The sequence below is a fragment of the Xyrauchen texanus genome, chromosome 17 (genome assembly GCF_025860055.1).
Source record: "Xyrauchen texanus isolate HMW12.3.18 chromosome 17, RBS_HiC_50CHRs, whole genome shotgun sequence".
Classification (NCBI taxonomy): domain Eukaryota; kingdom Metazoa; phylum Chordata; class Actinopteri; order Cypriniformes; family Catostomidae; genus Xyrauchen; species Xyrauchen texanus.
The window spans coordinates 17,113,030-17,140,933 of NC_068292.1; the positions used below are offsets into that span (position 1 = coordinate 17,113,030).

General features: G+C 38.5%; 1 protein-coding gene across 1 annotated transcript in view; it reads right to left on the reverse strand.

Annotated features, from left to right (window-relative positions):
* LOC127657802 (myosin-10-like) overlaps window positions 1-26,757 on the reverse strand; it is a 56,712-nt gene extending 29,955 nt beyond the window's left edge. Inside the window, exons 1-12 of the mRNA XM_052146716.1 lie at window positions 26,613-26,757; window positions 17,940-18,108; window positions 12,671-12,877; window positions 9,803-9,959; window positions 8,754-8,781; window positions 6,119-6,230; window positions 5,595-5,642; window positions 1,981-2,073; window positions 1,822-1,885; window positions 1,104-1,202; window positions 752-895; window positions 409-623 (exon numbers count right to left, since the gene is read on the reverse strand). Of these exons, the coding sequence (XP_052002676.1) occupies window positions 409-623; window positions 752-895; window positions 1,104-1,202; window positions 1,822-1,885; window positions 1,981-2,073; window positions 5,595-5,642; window positions 6,119-6,230; window positions 8,754-8,781; window positions 9,803-9,959; window positions 12,671-12,877; window positions 17,940-18,098 (1,326 nt within the window). The 5' untranslated portion in view covers window positions 18,099-18,108; window positions 26,613-26,757. The remainder of the gene's footprint in view (window positions 1-408; window positions 624-751; window positions 896-1,103; window positions 1,203-1,821; window positions 1,886-1,980; window positions 2,074-5,594; window positions 5,643-6,118; window positions 6,231-8,753; window positions 8,782-9,802; window positions 9,960-12,670; window positions 12,878-17,939; window positions 18,109-26,612) is intronic.
* Window positions 26,758-27,904: the final 1,147 nt, after the last annotated feature.

Sequence of the window (27,904 nt, forward strand, 5' to 3'; positions counted from 1 at the left end):
CACTATATTAACCACTACCCCTAAACCTAGCCTTAACCTTCCCTTAGCACCATGGTATTTTGTTGTAAATTTACAGTAACCCAAAAAATTAACCCTGATTACTATATAACCACAATAATAGTGTAGTAACACCATGGTTTTGCATTAAAACTATGGTGTCTGCTAAAAAAAAACATGGTTACTACAATATTACTATAGTAATACAGTGATGCAATCTACACATAAGCGATGCCGAGCCGTGGGAATGAGTGCGAGAAAACATTTTAAGAGTAAAATGTTGCATAAAGTGACAAAATCACAGTCAACCAGATCATATTTAATATAATATACAGCTATGAGGACTGAGAATTTGGACCAATTAGACACACAAACACACACACACACACACACACACACACACACACACACCTGCTGCTTGGTCTGGGCCTTCTGGACATACTCGCGGCCCACTTTAATACGGGGAGTAAGAATGGCTCGGCTGAACTCCAGCACACTGATGCCCAGCAGGTGGCAGAGTTTCTGTGCAGCCGTGTCGTCGGGCATAGAGGCCTGATCTGTGTTCTTCTCTTTGTGAAACGTGATGTTCCCAAACTGCAGCACTGCAGAAATCACTTTTAACATAGCTGAAGAGAGAGAGAGTGAGAGAGAGAGAGAGCGAGAGAGAGAGAGAGAGAGAGCAATCAGGAAGGACCAAAGGATGGAAAGGACAGTAAAAGAGTCAACATATTGTTTAAACCCCCCTTTCTCTTACAGGTGGATTCATCCTGGGTGAAGCCCATGATGGTCACAGAGTCCATTGTCTGAGTGAAGTTTTCTGAGTCACTCTGACCCGGGACAGGAAGTGATCCCCCACAAAGGAAACGGTACTGATCCGCACTGCTAAGCAGAAGCTCCTCTACAGAAAGGGCATAATTAAGTTAGCATAAATAAATTAAGAGAATAAAATTCAACTTAATAGAGAACGATTTCTGTGTCTATGGGAATTTCAATATGTGTGACAGAGGAGGTCAACACTTACAGTATTTAAGGTTTAATATGTAGGTGAGAATTTATTAGGTGTGTGTTTTCTGTGTATATGTGTGTGTTTGTATGAGTCTACTGACTTCTCATGGTCTCCGTAGCACCAGAAAGGAGCTGGTAGAAGATATGGAAGGTCCTCTCATCTTTTGCCTGGCGAATGGCTCGAGACTTTTCGAGCAGATCTGATTCACACTCAGGTTAAAGAAAAATGCACCAACACACCCAGATGGGATGCACCTCCTCCTTATACATATTCCTTGTTGTGGAGCGGAGGGGGGCGGGGCCGGGTCGGAATATCGCGCGGATAAAGGCGGCCGGTGACGATGGTTCGAGAGACAGAGAATTACGGGCATGTCCGTCATGTGTGTTTATGTTTGTGCTTTTGGTTTAAGTTTTCATAAAATATTATTTATGTTGACAAGCTGGTTCTCGCCTCCTCCTTGCCCATCCTTTAACTGCGTTACATTGGTGCTGAAACCCGGGAAGGAGGAGGGATGCCCAATCGGCCTGATGAGGCGCGCGAGGGATAAAGGCGGCCGGTGACGATGGTTCGAGAGAGAGAGAATTACGGGCATGTCCGTCATGTGTGTGTTTATGTTTGTGCTTTTGGTTTAAGTTTTCATTAAATATTATTTATGTTGACAAGCCGGTTCTCGCCTCCTCCTTGCCCATCCTTTAACTGTGTTACACTTGTTTAATGATCTATTGCATGGGGAATTTTTCTAATCTGTGGTGACTTATGTGTAATCTTACTAAGCTCAAAACTCTGCAAATGCATGATTCACCATTGTTAAAGGATACAGGTCTCAATGTTTGCACCAACAATATATCCAGCAACATCAAAATTGATCCTGATGAATTTGCCCTAATAAAATAAAAACATACAAAACAAAAATTATGTCAAGCCGTGCTAAGAGATTACAAGTGAGTCTTTATGATGACAAATGTTGTAGAGCTTACAAATCTGGAAGAGTTGTCGTTTTTGACTGTCTTTGCATTGCCAAAGGCCTCTAGAATGGGGTTAGCCTGCAGTAACTGTCTCTCCAGCTCCCCCTGGAAAGAAAGAATAGAACATCAGTGCTGGAATATTACCCACACTACAGCTAAAAGCCCACAGGAAAGCACTGCAATCAAAGAACCCATAACCAGCACCAGCATTTGAAATGATACAGAGAGAAGAAAGGGGTGCAGCCAAAAAAACTCGCTCTTTCACAAACACACACTAGGTTTGTTTGACTTTGCTATCTAAATGAGGACTTTTCATTGACTTCAACTGTTTTCAAATTAAAGGGTAACTAAACACCTGCTCAGAGTCTGACTCCACCCACAAGAAATATTTGAAAATGCAGGAAAAGTGGGCAGACCCCGGCGGGGATAGAGGGAACGAACCGAGTGTGGGGCTGAGCGGGGGGGGTTAATTGTGACGGATTAGTAGTGACGGATTAATTGACAGCTGCTGTCAGACTCTATGTTATTATTATTCCTCACACGGTCGCAAGACGACATGTACATGAATCTGGCGTGGTGAGCTGGAACCTGCTTACGTCAGCTGTCACCGCTTACGTCACGAAGTACTGCAAACAGCCAATAGGAAAATTCAACTGCAGTAGCCACCGTTCAACCTGAAGAGGGCAGCACTCAGACGTTTTTACACCATATATTGTAGAATTAAAACACTTTATATACAAATGTCAAAAAATTACTTGAATCAATGACCAGTACTAATAAAGCCCCATGCTTACAGATCATTAACTAAAAAAAGTTGGTTTAGGGTTTAGTTACCCTTTAAGCTAATTATTATTACTGCTGACAAACCATAACACAAACACTAACCATGTAACCAGGAGCGTAGGCAGAAACTTTTTTGTTGAGTGGGCCAAGAGAAGTGATTGATTGCATGAGATCGGTAAACTTTTTATTTATTGTATTTTTTTTATAATTAGTTAATTGTTTGCAGGGGCGTAATTAGGATATTTAGCCAAGGTTGCCTACTTTAAGAATATTAAAATGTTAATCAAAAATATTCATGTTTGAGTACATTCTTTTTTTATATTTTTTATATGTGTAACAAATGGTACGATAGGACACCTTGTAGCTTAGAACAGATATTATTTATTATATGGAGATTCGGGGATTTAGCTTACCATTACATTTTTATTTTTAATTTTTAAAACAGTTTTACCCATTGCAGCACAATTTCCTGGCATGTCTTTGGGCGGATGAAAAGATGGAAATGGGTATTGTCACTATGTCTCTGCTGGTTTACTGGCACTAAAATTAGTTTTTGTCTCTGATCGTGTCTCATTAAGTGGGGAAGAGATGATGCTGCAGAGTTAGCAAGGTAAGAGAGTAAAAGCATAAAGGAATCAGGTTCCTAGGAAGAGAAATTATATTCAAGCTCTCTACACCTGACTTATCCTAAAGTTATGACAACAAAATTTACAGCAAAAAATTCCTGCATATGATATTTGGAAATAACAATTTTTATTTTAGTCGTACGGGAAAAAAAGAGCCTGGATTTTTTTTATCATCCAAAATAATTTATTTCAAAGTAGCTTGATTATACCATAACAAGCTGCTCTTGATGCAATTAATTGTAGCCTAACGAATAAAATGCAATGCATAATCAATTCATTCATATGATATTTGTAATTAACATTATTTTATCATAAAAAATATAGTTTTCAGCATCTTTTGTCTCTATCACTCTATCTGGTTTTGATTAACAGGTTAGAAGTTATTAAATATATAGTCTAATTAATAATAATTGCAATGAATTCACATAAATTAAAATATAAAAATATTTTAAAAGTAGTGGAAAATAAAGGTTGGAGTCGCTGCACACCACGGCATACCCGTAAAAATTATCTTGCGTCTCATCGCCGTATCGGGTGTTTACAGAGTGAATAGCTTTGTTATAATGATCTAGTTTTGAAAGTTTTGATTCAGACATTCTTCAGCACAACAGACTCTGACGTTAGCGGTTTGAGGCCAGCAAGCTTTTGGCTGTGTGTGGAACAAGGGCATAAGACAATGCTCAGGTGAATGCCAATGGGTGGCACTGGCCCACCCGTGGATAGGCCAGTGCCTGTACCCCTAAAACAAAACATTTTTGCAGGTGTTATTTGCACCCCAGGTAAAAAGTATTTGTTTTTCAGCTTGTAACATACCCTATTATAAAATAGCATAAAATATAACAATATTTGTAATTATATTCATTATATTACATTCTATAGCATAATACAATACTATTAGCACGTTGTCTTGCTACATATACTAGTAAACGTATAATATAATAACATTTATAGTATAGTACATTATTTAACATGACACATAGCCTACACTTGTAATAGTATGATAATAACATTCTCTATAATTTGCATATATTTCTATTTTATTTTGGGCTTGTTGCCCTTATTAATAGATAGTGAGAATGGAGACATGAAACAATGGGGAGAGTGGTATTGAAAAATGTCACAAGCCGGAAACAAACACAGGTCGCCCACACATAAGTGCCACCACACAAAATATCAAAACAAATGCAATACACATATAAACACAGGGTGCAAATAGTCACCACAATAAACAAATCATGATTTTGTTTATTACGAACCATGTTTTCCCTTTTTTAGGTTTTGTCAGATTTAGCTAACTTCTTGCAACATTTACTGTCAAATTTGTCCACAAATTTTAGCTACTGTAGATCCAAAACACACACACACACACGCATGCGCGCACACACACACTCGCGCGCGCGCACACACACACACACACACACACACACACACGTGTTGGTCTACCTATCATTATGAGGACTTTCCATAGACATAATGATTTTTATACTGTACAAACTATATATTCTATCCCCTAAACCCAACACAACTCCTAAACCTAACCCTCACAAAAACCTTTCTGCATTTTTACATTAAAAAAAATTGTTTTTTAGTATGTTGTTTTAAGTGATTTGAATTATGGGACACTAGAAATATCTTCATAAACCACATTTATAGCATAATACCCTTAGAACCCGCACAAACCCTCACACACACACACAAAACAAACTCATAAAAATGCAAATCAGCAAAAGCCTTTAGCTGAAACAAATAAAAAGTGTAAGCACTGAGGTTTTGCTCTCACCCCATATGGACTTATATGTTCTATATACGTCAACGAATTTCAATGCAAAGCTTTAATATGCATACAGCGCCCTCTGTAGGCCCACAGTGGAAGTATTAGAGCACTACCATCTCCAAATTCATTTACAGGCAATACTCACATACTGTACAATCTGTTAGAGTCCACAAAAAGAGAGAGAGATGAGGTGGGCGAACAGGTGCACAGGACACACAGGGTATAAAAAAGAAAAGAATATGTAGGTGAGTGAAAACATAAAAAAACATGTTAAAAAACATAAGCACTAACGCAAATAAATCTACACACATTTATTAGACATACTGTATGGTATTTACACATAATGAGGTTAACATGGCAGGACGTGGATTCGAATTGCTGTAAACTTCTCCCTGTGAAGCCGATGTGTCATTCAGAGACTTGAGAAGCCCCCCCCAACTCACCCTGTTCACAGCACCACTGCCACGACCCAGAGAGCGTGTACCTTCCATCTTCAGCAGAGCAGAGGACAGAGAGGGAGAGAACATAAAAGACAAGAAAGAACCAGCAGGACCCAGGAAAGAGAGGAGACCGGGAGAATAGAGTGAGCAAGAAGAGGGAAATTTGAAATATTACAGACCAAGGTATAACAATGAAGATAATTTTTTTTTAAGTTTTGACTTATGACAGCAACAGTGACAGCAGAGAGAAAAAACGAATAGATAAGTAAGCATGAGTTGCATCAGAAAAGCAGAAATGATTGCTTTTTCTCTCCTAACATTGTGTTGTAAGCAGATGTGAGCATTAAAAGGTTAGTTCACCCAAAAATGAAAATTCTGTCATCATTTATTCATCCTCTTGTCATTCCCAACCCATATGATCTTCTAACTAATTTTAAGTTTAGGTAAACTATCTCTTTAAAATACTAAGCATGCCTGATGAGAATTACGTAATACCTTCTGTTACATATTCAGTCCTCTGTCCTCACCTGTATGTCTTTGGGCCGACCCAGAGAGCCGGACTTGTGTGAAGATGCCACATGTGCCAGATACTGAATCACTTTCTTAGTGTTCTCTGTCTTTCCTGCACCAGACTCCCCTCTGAACAAACACAAACACAAACAGAACAAATAAACCATGTTCTGCTGTAAAAGTAAGTTTAGACTGCCTGGAGATGAAATGACTCCGCCGTAATCCCTTCCCCTCTAAAACAGGTAAACACAAACCCTACACACTTAAGCTGGAACAATATTAGCAACACATGCCAATAAAGAGGGAAAAATAATGAGGTTCACTAGCTGAATGAAGTATTCATTCTGTATATATCAGCAAAGCTCAACAATAAGGATGATTCAGGTGCGAGAGTGTTTCAATCCAGTTGAAGAAATCCATCATTTGCCCTATCAAGCCAGTGTATGTTGTTTCAACATCATATGTTTGTTGCATTCTGTACTTAAATTTGTTGCAGACTTGAGTGGTTTTTTTGTTGAACATTGTTGTTTTAAACTGATCTGAATGCATGATTTGTGACAGTCTTGAAAGCATCAGATAGATGGGCTGAAAAAACTAATAAATCACCATACAAATGCCAAATGTGTTTAGGAATGTATAGCTGTTATGGAGTTACATTACAGCTGTATCATCTCCATCTATTTTTGAAAATGTAAAACCTTATAAACTACGTTCTCTATCTTTTCTTATAAAAAAACAAACATGTTTCATGAAATTTAAATGTATTTCCTTCTGACACATATTAAAGGGATAATTCACCCAAAAATGAAAATTCTCTCATCATTTACTCACCCTCATGCCTTCCCAGATGTGTTTGACTTTCTTCCTCAGAACACAAACAAAGATTTTTGGAAGAAAATTTCAGCTCTGTTGGTCCATACAAGTGAATGGTGACCAGAACTTTGAAGCTCCAAAAGCACACAAAGGCAGCATAAAAGTAATCCATAGGACTCAGCTCTTCAGAGGTGATATGATGGGTGAGAAAAAGATCAATATTGAAGTAATTTAATAACATAAATCTCCATTTTCACTTTCACTTCCAAATTCTTTGTCTTTTTTTTTTGTAGTTGACATTCTTTGTGCATATCGCCACCTACTGGTTGTGGCTGGTCAAAGGTGGAGATTTGTATAGATCTATTTTTCACGTATCATATTGCTTCAGAAGACATGGATTTAACCGCTGGAGTCATGGATTACTTTTATGCTGCCTTTATTTCCTGTTTGGACAATCAACATTCTGACCACCATTCACTTTGTATGAACCCGCAGAGCTGAAATATTCTTCAAAAAAACATTTGTGTTCCACAGAAGAAAGAAGTCATACACATCTGGGATGGCACGAGCATGAGTAAATTATTTTTAAAAAAATCATTTTTGGGTGAAATATCCATTTAAAATTGATGGCAAAAAAAACAAAACACAAAAAACATTTATAATTAGTATTGTGGGGTCAGTGAAAATATTGACAATGAAAATAAGGCAAGTACAAATCTAAAATAATTCTCATGGTTGAGCTCTGATCAGTTCTGAAGGACTAAACAGGCAAAAACTCCAGCCTTTATTGCATAACACGTTTTGTGGCCTATAAGCATCTGCTGCTTCTAATAAGATTTATAGCCAGGTAAAATACCCACAGCACAATCTCAAACAGCTGTAGTCACATATCCACACTAAAATATTAAACTATTATTGTTTTATACACTCTAGTGGTTTTTGTCCTCTGAAAGAGCTTAAGATCTAAAATGTGTCTAAATAGATCTGAAGTTTAAAGGGGTCATATCATACTTTTTTTCTTCCATGAGGTCCACTTCTAATATTAGTCTTAGTCTAATTTAATGTGCCTAGAAGACCAAAATTGTCAGGGATCTTGTTAAAACAATCAGGTGTTGTTGATATGTGAATGTGGGTGGCATTCATCTATGATAATGTATTCAGCTTTGTGATTTCAGAGACATTGATAAGACGTACAAAAGGAGACAATTTAAAGCTTATTTTCAATAAATGGTATGTTTAGACTATTTTGGAGGCCGCTTTGGTTTCTAAAAGTTACAGTATGTTTACATAGAACATCTCAGGGGGCCTGGGTAGCTTAGCGAGTATTGATGCTGACAACCACCCTTGGAGTCACGAGTTTGAATCCAGGGAGTGACTCCAGCTAGGTCTCCTAAGCAACCAAAATTTGCCCGGTTGCTAGGAAGGGTAGAGTCACATGGGGTAACCTCCTCGTGGTCGCTATAATGTGGTTCTCGCGCATGGATGCCGCGGAGAATAGTGTGAAGCTATGTCTCCGGTGTAACGCGCTCAACAAGCCAAGTGATAAAATGTGCAGATTAATGGTCTCTGACGTGGAAGGCAACTGAGATTCGCACTCCACCACCCGGATTGAGGCAAGTCACTATGCTACCACAAGGACTTAGAGCGCATTGTGAATAGGGCATTCCAAATTGGGGAGAAAAGGGGAGAAAAAAAAACAAAACAGAAAACATCTCGAAGGATCTGAGAAAATTCTATTTCACGTGATATTACTCTTTAAATCTTGTTATTATTCCACTAATACACAATCAAACGCAAACATGCTGTCACACACAGACTGACACACAGCATGAAACTCACGTGCACAAGATGGACTGATCTTCTCTGTCTGTGGGAGGAACAAAAACACATGAAGAGGGATGTTAGCAAGACAAATTAAATATTACAATAGTTTCAATGATTATGCCAAGTACAAAGTACATTAAGTGAGAGAAAACTTCCTTAGGCAATTACAAAATAATGTCATATTGTAAGTGTCTAAAAATCTTAAAATCTCAATTCAATAAATAAAGTTTGTAAACTTCTTAAGTTGGTGTGTTTGCTGTATCCAGTATTTGTGCGGTAAAGAACAAACTCACTTAGAATGATTTGCAGCTTCTAATAGCATAATTTACTTGCACATGCATGGTTTCAGTGATCAGTTCGCTAAAGGAATTATGCAAATTAGGTAATAATATAAATACATCTACAAAATTAGTGGTTAACACAGTTTGCACCACAATTCGTTTTTTTTCCAGCAAGCTGTAATAGTACAGCATAGACTGAAAATACAGTAACTAAAATGTCTTTAATCTGAACACTCATGATGCAGTGCTATTCAAGCGCATTCAACACTTAGTTAAACTGGATTGTGGGTGTTTCATTAGTAAGACTATTTTTTTGTGTGTGTGCTTAAATACTGTGCGCTGCGGTGGCGCAACTATTTACCGAATTCGCTTCTAAGTCAGTTAAGTAAGTCTTTAAATAAAACTCAAAAGAGAAGGACAGTGAATCACCTCTCTGACACAGTTATTAACGTTATGCCATTAATCAGAAATGAGTAAATGCCAGTGACATAATTGGTGTGGTCCTCTTTCCTTGAATCCCCAACACACACACACACACACACACACACACACCCCGGTTGGGTTGACAAACCCTAAAGAGTCGGATGGAGGGTGAAATTGCTAAATCTCATTGTCTCAGTCGTGCCTGGGGTTGCTCACTCTTAGTTAGTATATAAAAGACCTGATCCATCTTCAAGCACAAACATGAAACTGGCTCTTTTTCAAAATTTCGATGCAGAGGTGTATGAATAAATTCACAAAAACTGAAGCAGCCCACAGCAGGTTAGTTGGTTGCCATGGTACCTTGCAGCATGCTCCTGTAGGCGGCCTCCGATATGGCATAGATATGTGGTGGCATCTCATGACGTTTTTTCCCACGATACATCTCTATGATGGAGTCTGTATACATGGGCAGGTTCTTATAGGGGTTTATCACCACACAAAACAGCCCAGAGTACGTCTGTGGGACATCACACACAAACACAAGAATTCACACGGATAGAAAAATTTTCCTTTTCATGAAATAGCTGCCCTAGTTTCAGCTTCAGAAGCATGCCCACAGTCTGATCACTGACAGTCACATTTTGTACACTTAACTGGCAAGCACTTGCCAAAATCACAAGTTTCAAATTAATTGGCTGCCTTCACACAACTTCTGGGAGTGTGGTGCACACAATTTTATTAGTTCACTTGAACACAAAGCACCACATAATCTTTCGAAACAAAGGAAATGGGCGGCTCAATGAGCTCTTTTAAGAAATAACTAATCAGTGGATTTTCCACTCGTCTTCTTATATATGTATATTTTGTTGTATTTTCCGGAGTAATGCCAGTGAATTAATTGCTACTTATTACTTTTGCATAGACAAATAAAAAAGCATACAAATATTTCTGCTAATTGTCTCTGTGACGGCATCCATAGGCTACTGCGGCTTTATTAGAATGTTGTTGTTTTTTTTCCACAGAGGCATGTTATTGAGATGTCACTGATTTCAGATTTACCTGCCTCTAAACAGCGCATAAAACCAAAAAATATTTGTTGGTCCCTTTACATGTCTAAGTCGCTGGTTCTTACTCAGAATAAGCTACAAAGTGGACCAGATGTTATGCCAATTGTTAAAAGCCTGGCTTTGAAAAACTAGAGCTTTCCAGAACAATGATTCCTGCATGGACCTAAATTTTACATTTAACACCAAGTGGCGACTTAAAACAATACCAAACCTGTATGCTATGTCATGTTACCTCCTAGTGTTGGCATCTGACTAATTTGGCTAGCCAGCAAGGGCTGCCATGTGTCTACCAACAGACACATGAGTTTGAGCAATGTTGTCTTTAAAAGTTGATTAAGCTATTTATTTTGCTATTTGGTGGGGTGAGCGAAGGTGAAGGTAGAAGAGTTTCAGAGGGTTTGGTCTAGATAATCGACAGGGTCGGGAGGAAGCACACGCTTTCCTCCAAACGACAAGGGAGGGATTAGTTCCATCAAACTATCTTAAATGTACATGACTATAGTTGCATTTTATTATTTGCATTTAGTGTTGTTTTTTCCATCCTGTTGCAAGCATATCTGGAAACATTTTTGGGTCACAACTTACCAATTAAGAACCCCTGCTGGTTTTAAAAATTCTTAAGAAATTTACAAAAACTGAAAATCATGTAACATATTTTCACGCAAACATTTACATACAAATGATCTTATAAGTTGATACATACTTGACAACTCTTGTCGAGAGTAGTAAACAGACTAAACAACTGGACTCAAATCACTCAGATGATTGACAGATGCGATGAATAATGGCCCTTAATCTTCTGTGTGTGTGAGTTTGTGTATATGATTGTAGCTGTGCATGTGTATTTGTACTTGCTTGGCTGCATTCTGCATGAAACCTGAGCAGAAACTTGAACCGTGAGCATGTGATGAACAAACATGTGCGCGCGTGTGTAACACTACACTTCTCGCTTACTCAGAAAGAACCACACACACACTCACATGTGATGGCAGGGCATAGTCGTGTGTTTCAGGCCAAGACGGAATCTGCGTGGGCAGAAATCCGCAGAAAACTGCAGATTTCTGCAGAATTGTGACATCTGTCAATCATGAAAGTTCTACACATTCCCTGTCCTTTGTATGTTTGTTTATGAAATAGTTTTGTTTATTTCATTATGCTTTTAGCTATCAATAAGTGTGTCATATTCTGAGGTCTGTTTAATACATTTTGTTATGTTTAAAACCACCTGCAGAGTTCCGAAGGGTTTTCCTTAAAATTCAGTGCAGAAAATGCTGATTTCTTAAAGGAATAGATCACCCAAAAAATAAAGTTCTACAATTATTTACTCACCTTCATATCATTCAAAAACGATATGACTTTCTTTCTTCCATGGAACAGAAAAGGTGAGTTTCTGAAAAATATCCTGGCCAGTGTTTTCCATGTAATGAAAGTGAATGAGAGCTGGGGCTGTTAAGTTCCAAACTGATAAAAAACAACAACGTTAGAGTATCATAAAAGTAGTCTAAACAACTTGTGCACTATATTCTAAGTCTTCTCAAGACATGCAGTTGCATTGTGTGAGGAACAGACAGAAATTTAAATCATTATTTACTGATAATAATACCCTCCATGTTCGCCAATATGATCACTGATTCAGTGAGCTGAACCAGAGAACTCAAGAACCTCCATGAATCAGTCATATTTATAAAGATATATTCAAATTGTTTTCTTGAACTTTGATCATTTTTAATTAATAAATCAATTAATTGAAACAACCTGACTCAAAAGAGCAATTCTTTCATGAAAGGCGGGTCAAGGCAGATTTCAAGATTTTCAGTAAATAACGACTTAAATTTTAGTCTGTTCCTCACAAAGAAAAATTAAACATAAAATGGCTTCAGAAGACTTGTGTCATATGTGGTGCTTTTTTTTTTTTTTTGTCAATTTGGAGTTTGACACTCCCAGTCCTCATTCACTTTCATTCTATGGAAAAGAGTGGCCAAGATATTCTTCAAAAATACAGCTCTTGTGTTCAATAGAAGAAAGTAAGTCATACAGGTTTGCAATGACATGAGAGTGGGTAAATAATTAAAAAATATTCATTTTATGGTGACCTATTCCTTTAATACATGTGGGGAAGAACTCAAAACCAAAGCTTGACCAGAGGGGAAAACACACTCACATATATCAGTCCTGAATAGTATCTTTCTCGTAGGTTGTGTAAAACAGAGGCCTCGTTGAGGCATGTGAGATCGGCCATGTCTTCAACTTTACTGAAACGGGGCGGGTTCATCCGCTGGAGCTCCTCCCTCGAAAGTGTCAGTTTACGCCCACTGTCCGTTAGCTCCACATCCACCTCGTCACCCCGCTCCTCACGCACGCTTGCAGACTGATGGCAGGAGAGACAGAGAGAAACATGAAAGATGGAGACAGAATGAAAGCATTCATTGTCTAGTGCCTTTAATGAAACACATAGTATCAACTCCACAGCCAATGTGTCACTGTGAACTCATCTTGCATACGTCTGACTAGTAATCCATTACTGCAGTCATATTACCTGATGTCAAATGTCTGACGTCAGTATGAAAAAAACTCTAGCAGTACTCAAGCCATATTGTGAGTGCTTTTGCTAGTTAGAGGCAGGTGGTAAACCTGCATTACTGGCTTTACTTGTGGCAGGAACAGTACATTAAACACAGAGACATCCACCTAAACAAACTCATTTTAAAACGACGTTGGGCGTAGTGTAAATGCCGGCTTCGTTCGCCTAGGGTGTTTTAGATAGTTCAGACATACATGCAAATATAATAAGTATAAGTACACTCAAAAGAATAACAATGTACAGTATAACAATATACTGTAACACTATACAGAATAACAATACACATATGTTTACACAGTTTTCAAGTTACACAATACATAGTACACAATACACAAACTGAACAAGTTAGAGGCAATTGCACTGAATTGAATTAAGCACAGTATTCATGCACAGAATACATAGTATACATAACATGCCGCGATGTTTGGCATATAATATTGTGTTGCCATTCATTCTCAGGTGTGCATGATGGGGTAGAAATTAATAATGCTAGACGTAATATATATATATATATAGAGAGAGAGAGAGTCCAGTGAAATTAGTGTTAAGGTCCTAGGGTATGGAGCTGTTAGCAGTTCAGCAGTCATGCTCTGATGCTGCGGTACCACCTGCGAGGTGGTAGCAGTAATAGCAGTCCATCTGGCTGGCATCTCTGATGATCCTCTGTGCTTTCCTTACACATCGCCTGGTATAGATGTCCTGGAGGGAGGGAAGCTCACCTCCAATGATGTGCTGGGATGTTCGTACTACCCTCTGCAGCGCTTTGCGGTTGACAGCAATATGTTCCCATACCAGACGGTGATGCAGCCAGTCAGAATGCTCTCCACCATGCAAGTGTCGACCGATCTGAGGATGTTATGACTCATCCCAAACTTCCTCATTCATCTTCTCCACTACGGCCTCTGTGTGGACGGACCATGTGAAGTTGTCAGAGTTGTGAACTCTGAGGAATTTGAAGCTGCTGACCCTCTCCACCGGTGTTCCATCAATAGTGATGGGCTGTGTTCTTTGTCCAGTCTCCTGAAGTCCACCACAAGCTCCTTGGTCTTGTCGACGTTGAGAGAGGTTGTTTTCCTGGCACCAGCGTGTTAGTTAACGAACCTCCACTCTGTAGGCCATTTTGTCGTCATCAGTGATCAGGCATACCACCGTCGTGTCATCTGCTCACTTGACGATGATGTTGGAGCTGTGTTTGTCCACACAGTCGTGGGTGTAGAGAGAGTACAGGAGTGGGCTGAGAATGCAGCCCTGCAGAGCTCCAGTGTTGAGGGTCAGTGGAGTAGAGATGTTGCTGCTTATTCTGACCACCTGGAATCTGCCAGACAGGAAGTCCAGAATACCAGCAGGTTGTTCAAGCCCAGAGCCCGTAGCTTATTGTCAAGCTTGGAGGGCACTATGGTGTTGAATGCTGAACTATAGTCCACAAACAGCATTCTCACACATGTGTTCCTTTTGTCAAGTTGGGAGAGAGCAGTGTGTAGAGTGAAAGCGATGGCATCAGTGGATCAGTGGAACGGTTGCCACAGTAAGCAAACTGTAGTGGATCCAGAGAGGCAGGCAGCAAAGAGCAAATGTGATTTCTGATTAGTCTCTCAAAGCATTTGCTGATTATGGGAGTCAGAGCAACCAGATGCCAGTCATTTAAGCAGGTGATTTTAATTTGCTTCGATACAGGCACAATGGTGGACATTTTGAAGGATGAGAGAACTGCAGACAGGGATAGGTAGAGGTTCAAAATGTCTGTGAAAACACCCACTAGTTGGCACGTGCATGCTCTGAGGACATGACCCGGGATGCCATCTGGACCTTGCAAATGTTCACCTTTTGAGTGATCGGGTTGCATCCGCAGTACAGAGACAGTAAGTGAACTAACCTCTGCTGTGTTGGCCGTGCAAGCTCTCTCCACGAGGGTGGTGTTGTTCACCTCAATGTGAACGTAGACATTTTAAGCTCGAAACGGACAAAATGTAATGAGTGCAAAGATGAGTCATCAATATTTTTGGTCCATTTTCCTGGAAACATTGTACATTTTACATTTCTGCTCAAAGCAGTCCCGGCGCCATGGGCGGGCATTGGGGGGCCTGGCCCGCCCTGTGAGTCACTAGTGCCCGCCCTGGACGATCCTGTCTCCCTTCATCAACTCTACGTCACATCTCACATCTCATTTCATCGCGATCTCACAAAGCTCTTTTATTATGCAGCATGCAGAATTCAGCACTGAACAAAAACTCCAACGTTTTGAGCGATGAGTGGATTTTATATGAAATGCATCTGATTGGCCATTGCGTATTTTGTTTAGATGTTCTTATTACTTTTGTGCAATAGATGAATAACAATGTATTTGTTTTTGGATGTTTTATTTAGATAGGGAGTCCCACGAATCGTTTTATTCTCCCACAACCCATTACCGCCCGCGCCCGCACTCGACCATCAAATCTAGTCGTGAATGTTAGTAGTCCCGCGGGAGTCGACCAACCACCAGTCCTTGCTTGTTTGCACTTTTATTTATATTTTTTTATCAATAGGCTACTGTAACTTTCGTTACAAGTTGGTAAGTTGTCGTTTTGTATATACATGATGAATAAACTCCTGAATAAAAATAAAAATGTGTTTGGTCTGATTTAAAAAATAATATTTGATTGGTTTGTCGATAGTGAGCGCGGGAATGTTTGTTTGTGTCCTAAGCATAGTAGCGCTTAATAACGATAGCTGTTATTTTTTTTTAAACAACTATGCTGAGCTATTTCGTGTGACAGTTACCATGGATATACGGCGTTTCTTTAATCAAAGACCACCAAAGTTGGCAGAAGAGCGCAGCGAGGTAAGGGGAGAAGACCCAGGGTGTAGCAGTTCACAAGAGGTCGATCCAACTCCCAACACTGCAGAGGCTAGCCATTCCAGCGATACTATTTGGTCTAACGTTACCTGCCAAAGCCATAGCCTCAAGCAAGGGACATCACGGCCACAGGTGGGTAAGGGATAAGCGGCTGCGGTGTTAAGCGAGTCATTGAGCCATTTGTTCAAACGATTCGTTCAAACAGCTGATTCATCAAGAATAAAGTAGTCGTTCATGAATGGGTCATTGAATCTTTGACTCAACCGATTCGTTTAAAACACTGAATCATTTAGTACTGAAAACACGGTTGACTGTGAGATGCGTTCTGTTTCTGCTGGGATCTTTGTTTTAAAATAGAACAAAAAGTCAATATTGCATCTAAAATGTAAGTGACTTAATATGAATTACTTGTTTATTGAACTGTCGAAATCAGTGTTACATTTTCAATCGTGATGGTATTCAGCACTTGGTTGTATGGTGTTGCTTCATGTTATAAATATAAAAACTAACTTACACATTTTGAATTTTTTACCGCAGTATGCTAACTGAGTTTCTTTGTGTGAGCTGCAGTTAGGCCTATTTGTTTCATCGAGAGGCTGCGCGAGACTAAACAGCACAAATCTTTAGCGTCAGTTATGAATTTGAATAGCGTCAGTACATTATGTAACAGGCTACTATCGATCATTATCATTGTATCATACATATCCAGTTCATAATCGGTCATATCATTTAATGTTATTATGCAATTAGGGAACTAGGTGTATCTCAGTTGTGCCCCTCTGAAAAAAATGTAATGCCCATCCGTGAATTTGTGTCTGGCGTGACTGGCTCAAAGTCAAACAAATTTTGTTAGCGTTTAGGAATAAACTAGCATAAAGATTAAAACGATTTAGCTATTAAAATGCTGGAGGTCTCCAAGTGCTGTTGGTTTCGAGTTGGCATTCCTACCTGTCTGCACTTCGATTTGTAGTTGCTGCATTTTCTCACTACTCATTTGCATAAAGTTGAACTTGGCTCAACTCTGTTTCATTCGTCAATGGTTGCTGTCGCTCATGTCGCCAGTAATCGGCAACTCTTTTTGAAAAATTTTTACTTCTGGTTGCTTTGACACTGCAGGTCACATGTTGAAATTTGAATGTCCCTTTAACAGATTTCATTGGGGTCTTTAATGTTCTTCGACAGGGCACTGACTCCCTCTCTCACTCTCTCATTCACACACACATACACACACACACACACACACACACACACCCAAACACACTTGCTTTGCAGGAAACAGAGAATACATTCATGATTGATGGAGACTGAGAGTCTGAGGGGGAGTGTGTCAGGGTTGAGAAACAGAAATAGATATTCTGAGACATTGAGAAAGAGAGAGATAGATAGAGAGAGAGAGAGAGAGAATGACCTCTAACAGGAAGTACTGAGATCTCTCTCTCTCTTACTCTGTCTTGCTGCCAGTCACATTCTGAATCTCAACATGGGACACATTATAACGAGGCCAAATTTTGCATTGCAATGCCGTTTAGCATTTATCAACCACTGCAGCAACAAGTGTATTGTGCTATTCATAGTGTGTCATATCAAAGTACTCAAGGCCTGATTCAGCCACGTGTTGGGTGGGTGGGGTGCACATGACTTAATGATGTTGGGCTGCTCTGGATGGATATCACTGTGGTTGCAAGGGTGTTCCGGGTGTTCCGGTGGTTGCCAGGACATTGCTAAACGTGCAGGATGAGTTTTGTGTGAAAGTTAAATAGTTATGGGTTTCTTCAAACTCCTGACCTTAACTATGAGCAATAGAAACAGTGACGCAAGGAACACCTAACAAAGTCAAATGGTGAACCCCAGAGTAGAGCCTTCTGTCATGGCATCTAATATGTCAAACTACCCCAATGATTTTACTTTACAAGTAAGAACCTTGGGTGAAAAAATACAAGAACACAACGAAAATAAAAAAGGTGGACAAATACTCCAGTTAGACAGAAAATTCCCTCTCACTGCCCTTCTTACCTCAAACCCATGTTTCTCTGAAGGCACCCAGACAAGCCTCTTAACTGCCCAATCAGCTTGACTGGAGGCAGAGAACGCAGAGATTGGTGACCCAGGCCCCGCCCCCGTAGAGAGGAAGTGGGTGACATCATTAACACCGCCCCCTGCTGGCTTGGACATGGTTGTAGCACTGTGTAGGAGAAAGAGAGAGAAGTTGTAGCTGGCACATTCACCCAACACCCTCCCCCCCTTAAGATAGTGATATACGGCCCAACTCATAGGTTTTTACATTCTCAATTGAACTATTACAATCATACAACATTTAAAATCATATTGTGCAACAATGTCATAATTTTGTCATAAACCATTTATTTGACATTTAATAACTCATTTTAATTACCGAACACAATATATTTATTAGTGTCCCATAATTTAAGAACAACTCTGTTACTGCATGGTTTTCCCTCAATTACCCAAAAATGTAACATTCCTTGAAATTTTGACTCCCAAAAATAACAAGCATGGATCCTTTTTACAACATGGCAGGAAGTAATAAAAATGTAATGACATGTAAATAATAAAAAAACGTCCTAGTAGTGTTGACTACATTTGTCATTATTAAGATTCAACCATGTTACTGAATTTATTGTAGATTATAGAAAAATTCAATCAAATACTTTAATTTATGTGAAATATGCGATTGGTGGTAATTGGTGGCTGTCCTCTACTGTGTGACAGTTTAGTTTAGGATAATTTATTCAAATGCTCTATTTTTATTTTAGTCTTACATTTTTTCTATCTAACTTATTGCTAGAAAATAACAAATAAATACAAAAACAGGGTTAAAAAACAGCAAACATCATAGAAAATTAATAGAATATAAAATAACTCATAATAACTAGTTTGACATCCTGAGGGTAAGGGATAGTTCACGCTAAATAAGAATTCTGCCATCATTTGCTCACTGTCATATTGACTTTCTTCCATGGAACGCAAAAGGAGAAATTTTGAAATGCTGACTCAGATCTTTTTTTCCATACAGTGAAAGTGAAAGGGGACTGAGGCAGTTAGTCCTAAACATTCTGCTAAATCTTGTCTTGTGTTCCACGGAAGAAAGACAGACATAACAGCTTTGGAACAACATGAAAGTGAATTAACAATGTCAGAATTTTTATTTTTGGCAGAACTATGCATTAATGAACTAAGGAATTGTTTACCCAAAAATTTTAACTGTTTTATCATTTGCTCACCTTTAAGCAAAAGGTGAGCAAATTATCTCAAACTCGTTTGACTTTCTAAGATATTTTGGAGGAGATATCAGTCAATGGTGTCCAAACTTTCAAGCTCCAAAAATGACAGCATAATACTTGAGTGGTGTAATCCATGCCTTCTAAAGAGATACGATCGGTTTGAAGTGAGAAACAGACAAACTCTTTTTCACTAGGTAATATAAGTAATAAGGGTGAGTAAATGATGAGAGAATTGTCCTTTTTGGGTGAACTATTCCTTTAAGCACAACCTTTTGCTGACTATTTGTTGAAAAAGAAAAACATCTTCATTTTATGAGAGTTTCAGGCTCTATTTTGTAACTGTTCAAGGAGAAAACGCAGCAAGAGACAGATCATTAACCTTAATATAATCATAACCATTATCATAATGTTCTCAATATTATTAGAATAATATCAAACAACTGAGGCATTCAGGCAGTCCATCAATCACAGAGGTGCAATAGGGAAATAAGAGTGATTGTGAGAGACAAATCGACAGAAAGAGAGCATTAGAGAGCGAAATCGGGAGAGGATTACGGTAATGTGACATTTAATACTGCAGTTATACTAAAGAATTGCCAAATTGAGCAAGTCAACCTCAGCAAACAGTATGTAGATGAGAGAGAGTGTGTAAGCATATGTGTATAAGCTGTTCAAATCTGACTGTGTGAATAATAGATAAAGTAAGCACACTATTATCTATGTGTTTGATGCATCTGTGTTTCTCTGTATATGTGCTTCAGTGTATGCATGTAATGTATTTCTGGGGAGGATAGAAGGACAATGTACATGTTCTGAATTTGATGGATCAGTGAAGTGACAACCAGGCCAGAAAGAAAAGAGTGGGAATGAGGTCTACACACATAATCTTACATGGAAAAACAGGCCATTCTACTTTATGCCTTAGACTAAAGTGGTATACATACTGTCAGACGGGCCGTTCTACATTATTGAATTATGGGGAGGTGAATAATACATTCTAACGCTAGCTGAACACTAAACCTGCTTAACAGTCAGACAAGCCAAGTAGTGGTTGGCCAATATGGGTTATTGGGATATCAATGGCAGATGTCAATATATATAGAGCAAGTTGGCTGATTTCTGATTTAATAGAGATATTTACATTATACAATTTAATGACAGCAATTGAGATGTTCACAAAATTGCTGAAATTAAACAAATTCTTATTGTTATCCCAATAATCGCATAAACCTTCATATTAATCTCATTCTGGTCCACAGAATATCTGGCCAATCACATAAACAGGCTCCCTGTGATTAAAGAAGGATTGTTATACTCAGTGTAAATCCATTTTCAAATCAATTAGGCTTCTACACATTAATACACTCTGCCGCAGTGTGAGGTCCAGGAGTTGGCGAAAGCTGGAACTGACTGTCTCTGGGCAATACATCCCGCTTGACTGGAGGCAGGAGCAGTAACCTCACCAATCTACATTTTAAGAGCTTTCATTATGAAAGCAAGAACATCAACAAATAAAAATCAAGGGACATCATCCAAGTTTTTTGACAAATTGAGTAACACACAGGGATTGTGTATGAACTAGCTGATCTCTTGATGTCATCTGCTCTTAGTTCATGTCCTAAAAATTCCCACAGGTTTCCAGAGCTCTATTCTAATGTGAGCAGGTTTACTCTTTGCATGTCAATCACTCAGGTGTATTTTTCCATTACAATTGCATGTTGGAATCAACTTTACGTAAATTTGCTGACTTTTATCCAAGTGATCAACAATGGAACAACATGAGGAAAAACTATCCCTGTACATTTGAACATTTCTGGTAAACGGTCCCATTAAGATACTAGGTAAACTATCCCTGTGTAAGATTCAAAGTCATAACATCATAAAAGAGGACAAGTCCTCCCAATGATAAACGTCTTTTTGCTGAGAAATCATTGCTGATTTTGATAAAGTAACAGTAACTATACAATTTATAATGTTACTGATATTTAAAAATTAGCATTTGGTGAACTGAAGTGACATGCGCCTGGTTAAAATTCCGTTCATTATTTTTAGAAAAATTATGTTAAAATGCATGTACAGTTGAAGTCAGAAATGTACATATACCTTATCCAAATACATTTAAACTCAGTTTTTCACAAGTCCTGACATTTAATTGTAGAAAACATTCCCTGTCTTAGGTCAGTTAGGATCACTACTTTATATTAAGAATGTGAAATGTCAGAATAATATTACAGAGAATGATTTATTTCAGCTTTTATTTCTTTCATAACATTCCCAGTGGGTCAGAAGTTTACATACAATGTACTAATATTTGGTAGTATTGCGCTTAAATGGTTTAACTTGGGTCAAACGTTTTGGGTAACCTTCCATAAGCTTCTCACAATAAGTGGCTGGAATTTTGCCCATTCCTCAAGACAGAACTGGTGTAACTGAGTCAGGTTTGTTGGCCTCTTTGTTTGCTTTTTCAGTTCTGCCCGCAAATAGTCTATTGTATTGAGGTCAGGGCTTTGTGATGACCACTCCATGACTTTGTTGTCCTTGAGCCATTTTGCCACAACTTTGGAGGTATGCTTGGGGTCATTGTCCATTTGGAAGAACCATTTGTGACCAAGCTTGAACTTCCTGGCTGATGTCTTGAGATTGTGCTTCAAAATATCCACATACATTTCCATCCACATGATGCCATCTATTTTGTGAAGTGCACCAGTCCCTCCTGCAGCAAAGCACCCCCCACAACATGATGCTGCCACCCTCATGCTTCACAGTTGTGATGGTGTTCTTTGGCTCGCAAGCCTCACCCTTTTTCTTCCATAACATAACGAGGGTCATTATTGCCAAAAAGTTCCATATTTGTTTTATCAGAACAGAGGAAATTTCTCCAAAAAGTAAGATATTTTTCCCCATGTGCACTTGCAAACTGTAGTCTGGCTTTTTAAAGGCAGTATTGGGGCAGTGGCTTCTTCCTTGTTGAGCAGCCTTTCAGGTTATGTTGATATAGGACTTGTTTCACTGTGGATATAGATACTTCACAAGGTCCTTTGCTGTTGTTCTAGGATTGATTTGCACTTTTCAGACCAAACAATGTTAATCTCTAGGAGACAGAATGTGTCTCCTTCCTGAGCGGAATGATGGCTGCATGGTCCCATGGTGTTTATACTTGTGTACAATTGTTTGTACAGATGAACGTGGTGCCTTCGGGTGTTTGGAAATTGCTCCCAATGATGAACCAAATCTGAGGAGGTCCACAATTTTTTTTGATTTCTTTTTATTCAAGCATAGAGGCACTGAGTTTGAAGGAAGGCCTTAAATACATACACAGGTGCAGGTACACATCCAATTCAGCACACCTTCTATCAGAAGCTAACTGGTTAATTGTCAAAAGTCTTGACATCATTTTCTGGAATTTTCCAAGCTGCTTAAAGGCACAGTTGACTTTGTATATATGTAAACTTCTGACCCACTGGAATTGTGATTCAATTAAAAGTGAAACAATCTGTCTGTAAATAATTGTTGGAAAAATTACTCATGTCATGCACAAAGTAGATGTCCTAAACGACTTGCCAAAACTATAGTTTGCTAATATGAAATCTGTGGAGTGCTTAAAAAAATTTGTTTTAATGTCTTCAACCTAAGTGTGTGTAAACTTCTGACCAACTGAATCAAATATGATACAACAGACATTTGAGATATCGCTCAATCATCATTCCATTATTTTCATGCCCACCACAATATAAAACACAGTGAGAACTTTATATTTTTATATATAGGCCTACAGCATTTTTTATATATCAACCTAGTCTCATAGAATGAACGTTACTATAAATAAATTTTTGCAAACTGACATTCACATACAGAATGCTACGTTTCGCTGCAAATTTCGCTGCAAATTTTGGGTGACATTAACACTAGGCGCTACGACAGCTGTGCTTTTTAATCACTTTCACACAAATCATGACTACAACGGCCAATTATGACTTTAAAAACATTTATTTTTCACACTTTTACTCACAAACTGCTATGTTATCAAAACATTTACTATAAAGCATTATTTGAAAAATTATCCATTTGAACAATTGTATTACAGACTAACCACCATTTTCACACTTATTATAATGTGATTAGCTTCCACAGTAGCTAACCTGATGGAGTGTTGGAGCTTGGACTCTGAAATACGCTGTTTCAAGGCCACCGTTGGACATTTCACTGGGAAACTGCAGACAAACGTGTAACAAGACACCAGTGGCGGATTTAGGCATGGGGCAGCTAAAGGGGAGGTTCGCCCAGGGCGATGTAAGCTAGAACCACCACTGCAAGGCACGTAATTTCATTTTGCAAACAAGATCAGGCTGTATACTGTATATTTAACCTACTTTGTCATTGTAAAACATTTAATTTTAGATTACATTACAAACTACTGTCTAACTATATCTCACTATAACCTCATGAGACTCATGAGAAAAAAAAAGAAGAAAAAAAAGAACCCAATCTCGAATACATCACTGGTAAGATGTATTAGGCATAAATGCCTGCAATACACTGTAAAAAAGTGTCTGTTAGATAACTTAAAGATGTGGTTCATGTGGTAACATCAAGGGCATCGGGGGTAATGGTGGACCTGAGTATCGTGGGCCCTCACTGGAGGGGGGCCCACAAAGACTATCCCATGTTATTCTCATGAAAACTTTATATTTAGTAATAACATGCTATTGGTAGGAATAAAACTTTGTAAGACTCTCTTTTCCATTCATAAAGATGGGGAGTTCCCCCAATAATCTGCCTTGTCTCCTCTGGTGTTAGCGGCTCCCTCCCCACCCTCAACACAACAAAAGTGGTCTGGTCCATCAGCCAGTGCACGGTGCAAACTAAGTGCACGTTATGGATGTTACTACTTAGTCCATTAATTTATCTACGGAAATTAACCTAAGAATGGATGTTCAAAAAAGAAAGGAACGGAGAAAGAGTTTCAGAAGAAAAGTCAGCCATATGTGTCATCATAGCTACTTAGTTATATATTCATTAGATACTGTATCAATGTAAACAGGGTCCAAAATTAACACGACGTGCGACAAATGCGAGAACAAATTTCCTTTGGCAAGTAAATAAAAACGGAAATATTCACCAGTTAGCCGGAAACATTATTAGCAACTGCATAATTACAGGCTTCACACTGAATAGTGAGAACAACAATCTGACCCTTGCTAAGTAAACGTGATGTGCACGATTCAAATCAAACTGTTTGTTAAAGGAAACATCTGCCACGACTCGAGCAACTAAACATATTTTACCTCAGTGGAAAATGTACCACTTTGGTAAATTCATTTTGGATTTACCATTTACAGTTTACCATTTTTATACCATCAGATATTTATCTCTGATGCCTAAAGTTTTTTTTTGCCTCCAGCATTCCATGAGATACATGTGAAATATTCCTCACATTAAGACATCAAAAGAAATGTGTGGAACAAAATGATGACAATGTATCTTCTGAGAATGAATAAACTGTGATGTTTGTCTCTGAAATACAAGGAAAAACGGCAAAATAATTCCACAGTAATAGGGAAAAATACATTTGAATAAAACTAATGCAAAACTCAGTGTTATGGCAAGATTTTTGTAATAAATATTTTTATAATTATTAATACTATAATGAGTTTAATAATATTTTAATTAATTTTAGACCCTGTGTAAATGTCAGTTAGCAAGTTAAGAAGTGCTAAAACTACTTGACAGCAGTAATGTCTCAGGACAGACTGAACAACCTGATTTAATTTTATGGGCTAGAGGTAATACATTCTAACCATATAAATGTATATATTTTTATTATTATTATTGGAAAAATGTCCAATAAAGTGGTAAAAAATGCCTCAAATCGAGAGGGCAAATATTGCCCCTTAATGGAAAAGTACATTTCTGACCATGTGGCATAAAATTAACTGGTTTAATTCAAGTCAAACATTTTATTTAATCTGTCTAAATCAACTTGACAACGTAGGTTACATTAACGAAAGCTATTTAATGGGTTGGATTAGATCAATTAAAAATAAGTAATTGATGTAACAATTGCAGGTTACCTCTTTTTACAGTGTAGTATTTACATTGTATGCGATGATGGTATGCATGTGAGTGTGTTCATTAAAACAAGGGGGACACAGGTGGCACACCTTACCCATCAACAACTTCACTGTCACAGTGATTACGAGATACACACTCAGTGACTCAAATTACTGTGAAGAGTTGAACCTGTCTTGAGTGTGTGGGGGCTTGTGTTTGAGAAATATGACAGGAATTGAGGGTCTATTATCTTTCGTCCTCTCTCACAGACAAATAAGGGATTTTTTTCTCTCTAAATAGTGAAATTATCATACGCATGAACAGAAAATGCTAAATGAAAAGGAATTAACATAGTGTATGTCTTGATTTTTACCATGACTCCTGCAGCCCATAATTTCGAGGAACACCACTTTAGGGGTCGTTCACACCGACGCGTTCCAGCGTCCTATCGCGCTGTTTTAAATCGCTTTCATACGTAATCATGCGCAAGACGGACGAATTTGACCTAGCTAAAAAGAACTTCAGCTATTTTTTTTTTTTTTTTAAAAAGCGTCTCGAGACACTTGTGTTGTTTTCCATTCGTATTTTAGCGCAAGAACACATTCGGTCTAAACGACCCCTTAAGCGGAAAAAACAAAGCCCGTTTTCTTCTTCTGTTACCATGGTAACATTATTAATACTGCCTGTACGTATTGGGTATTATAAGCGCGTTCCGAGCTGACTCGATGAGAACGCGCATATGATGCCTCAAAATGCAGCCTAGTAAGCCAGTTCACTAGGGTTTGAGACACATCGTGTGTCATAGTGCCGGTGGCCGGGCAGAGGGTGACTGTCTGCATCTGCTCTGCGTAACGCGGTGTTTTCAAAGCGTATCTATTTCCATAATAGAAGACTTAATGCAGTAGTAAAAGATTGTGACAAACACGTAGAGCAGCAGCAGCTGTGATATGAGCGGCTAATATCCCATACAATAGGTTAAAGGTGTAGACCGCATGCACCGTTTAGCTATACATACTTAAGATGGCTCAGGGAAACACCCTTTAACGGTGATTACAATATTTCTAAGATGAGACGTCGATGTAGTTAATAAAGAACAACTAAATAAAGGAATATAACTGCGGTACGACATCCTAAAGAGCGTGCAGTAAGGAAACACTTAATGCATAATTTATAAAACGTTGTATTACAGCATATGCCTGTCAATAGTCCAGCACGTAACTGTTTTCTATAATGCATTTTTATGCAGGTCTCCTGTAGCCTACACGCTTTTAGGTGGACTTTCCCTCTCCGGTGTCATTTTCGGCTTTATTTCGAGGCCTTTTAAAGCCGCTGAAACACGATCACGCGCACGGCGCAGAATAATGGACATAATACAAGACAACGCGTGTCTTACCTTAAATGTGTTAATCCACACTCTGGATATGACTAGAGCAGTGAAATTAAAGGAAGGGTGCCCTCTTGTTTTTCTTTTCAGTGTGTGAGTATAAATAGTGCAAATGCGGCTTTTCACATTACAGCGCTCTCGTGAAGCCGCAAACTCATTCACACTGGGAATAAAATAGACAGTATAGCGAAGTGAGGGCACGCGGCGGACTTCACCGCAGCACAGAAGCTTCCTCACTATTGACCAATAGCGTTTGGGACTGACGCGCAAAGTCCCGCCTTAAAGAAAATGGAAGCCAATCAAAGTCCGGAGAATCCCTTTAAACCCGCCCAGTGAATAGGGCAGAAAGGAAACGCCTTTGTGCTGGCAGAGTCTCACTTGACAGCCAATCATTTTCGTGATAATAAGATAGACAGGACAGAATGACCAATGAAGCAAGTGCAATGGGCGAGGCTTGGTCAAATGGACGTGGATTGAGGCCAATCGAAGAAAAGTAGCAGGTGCGGCTACAGGACTGTCGCGCGGTGGGGTAGCGAGACTGCGCGCTCTTTGTTGACAGCAGCGCAGTCTGTCTGACGCGAGATTGACGCGAGATTGACGCCTGAAGCTGGACGCCCCAGATTCAGCATTAATGCCGAGAAATCTGAAGATCGAGGCCTGGATGGCCGCTCCCCACAATAACGGCCAGAATTAGAACAGGATACCAGGGGATTACCGTTCTTGGCTTAAGACCAAAAAAAAAAAAGAAAAGAAAAAAAGATAGAGAACGGGCAATAATTATTATTATTAATAAAAAAGATATATTATTTTTCTGTTAATGAAATTGTTATTATTATTATAAATACTTTTATTATTGTAATTACTATACAAATACTACTTATTATTATTGAAAAAAATATACTACTACTACTTATATTATCATTATTATTATTTTTAAATGAAAACTATATTACTACTACTACTTACTGTTAATATTATTTGTAAAATGGAAACGTATTTTTATTATTAATATGAAACAGTAATTATATTTATTACTACTTACTATTATTATTACAGTTATTACTACTCTTCCATAATTATCATTGCTTAAATATCTTACCTTTTCAAGCTCAAATAAGAAAAATATGGCAATGCAACAGAAATGAAGAGACTAGTCAAGAAAACACGTTTATTCTACAAATGTTTATAAAGAAAGTTTTTTCTTACACAGTAATGTGAGAAATGGAACAGCACTGAGGTCTGGGCACTGATTCACCAATAACTTCATTGCATTCAGAAAATAAAACAAAAATACAACCACT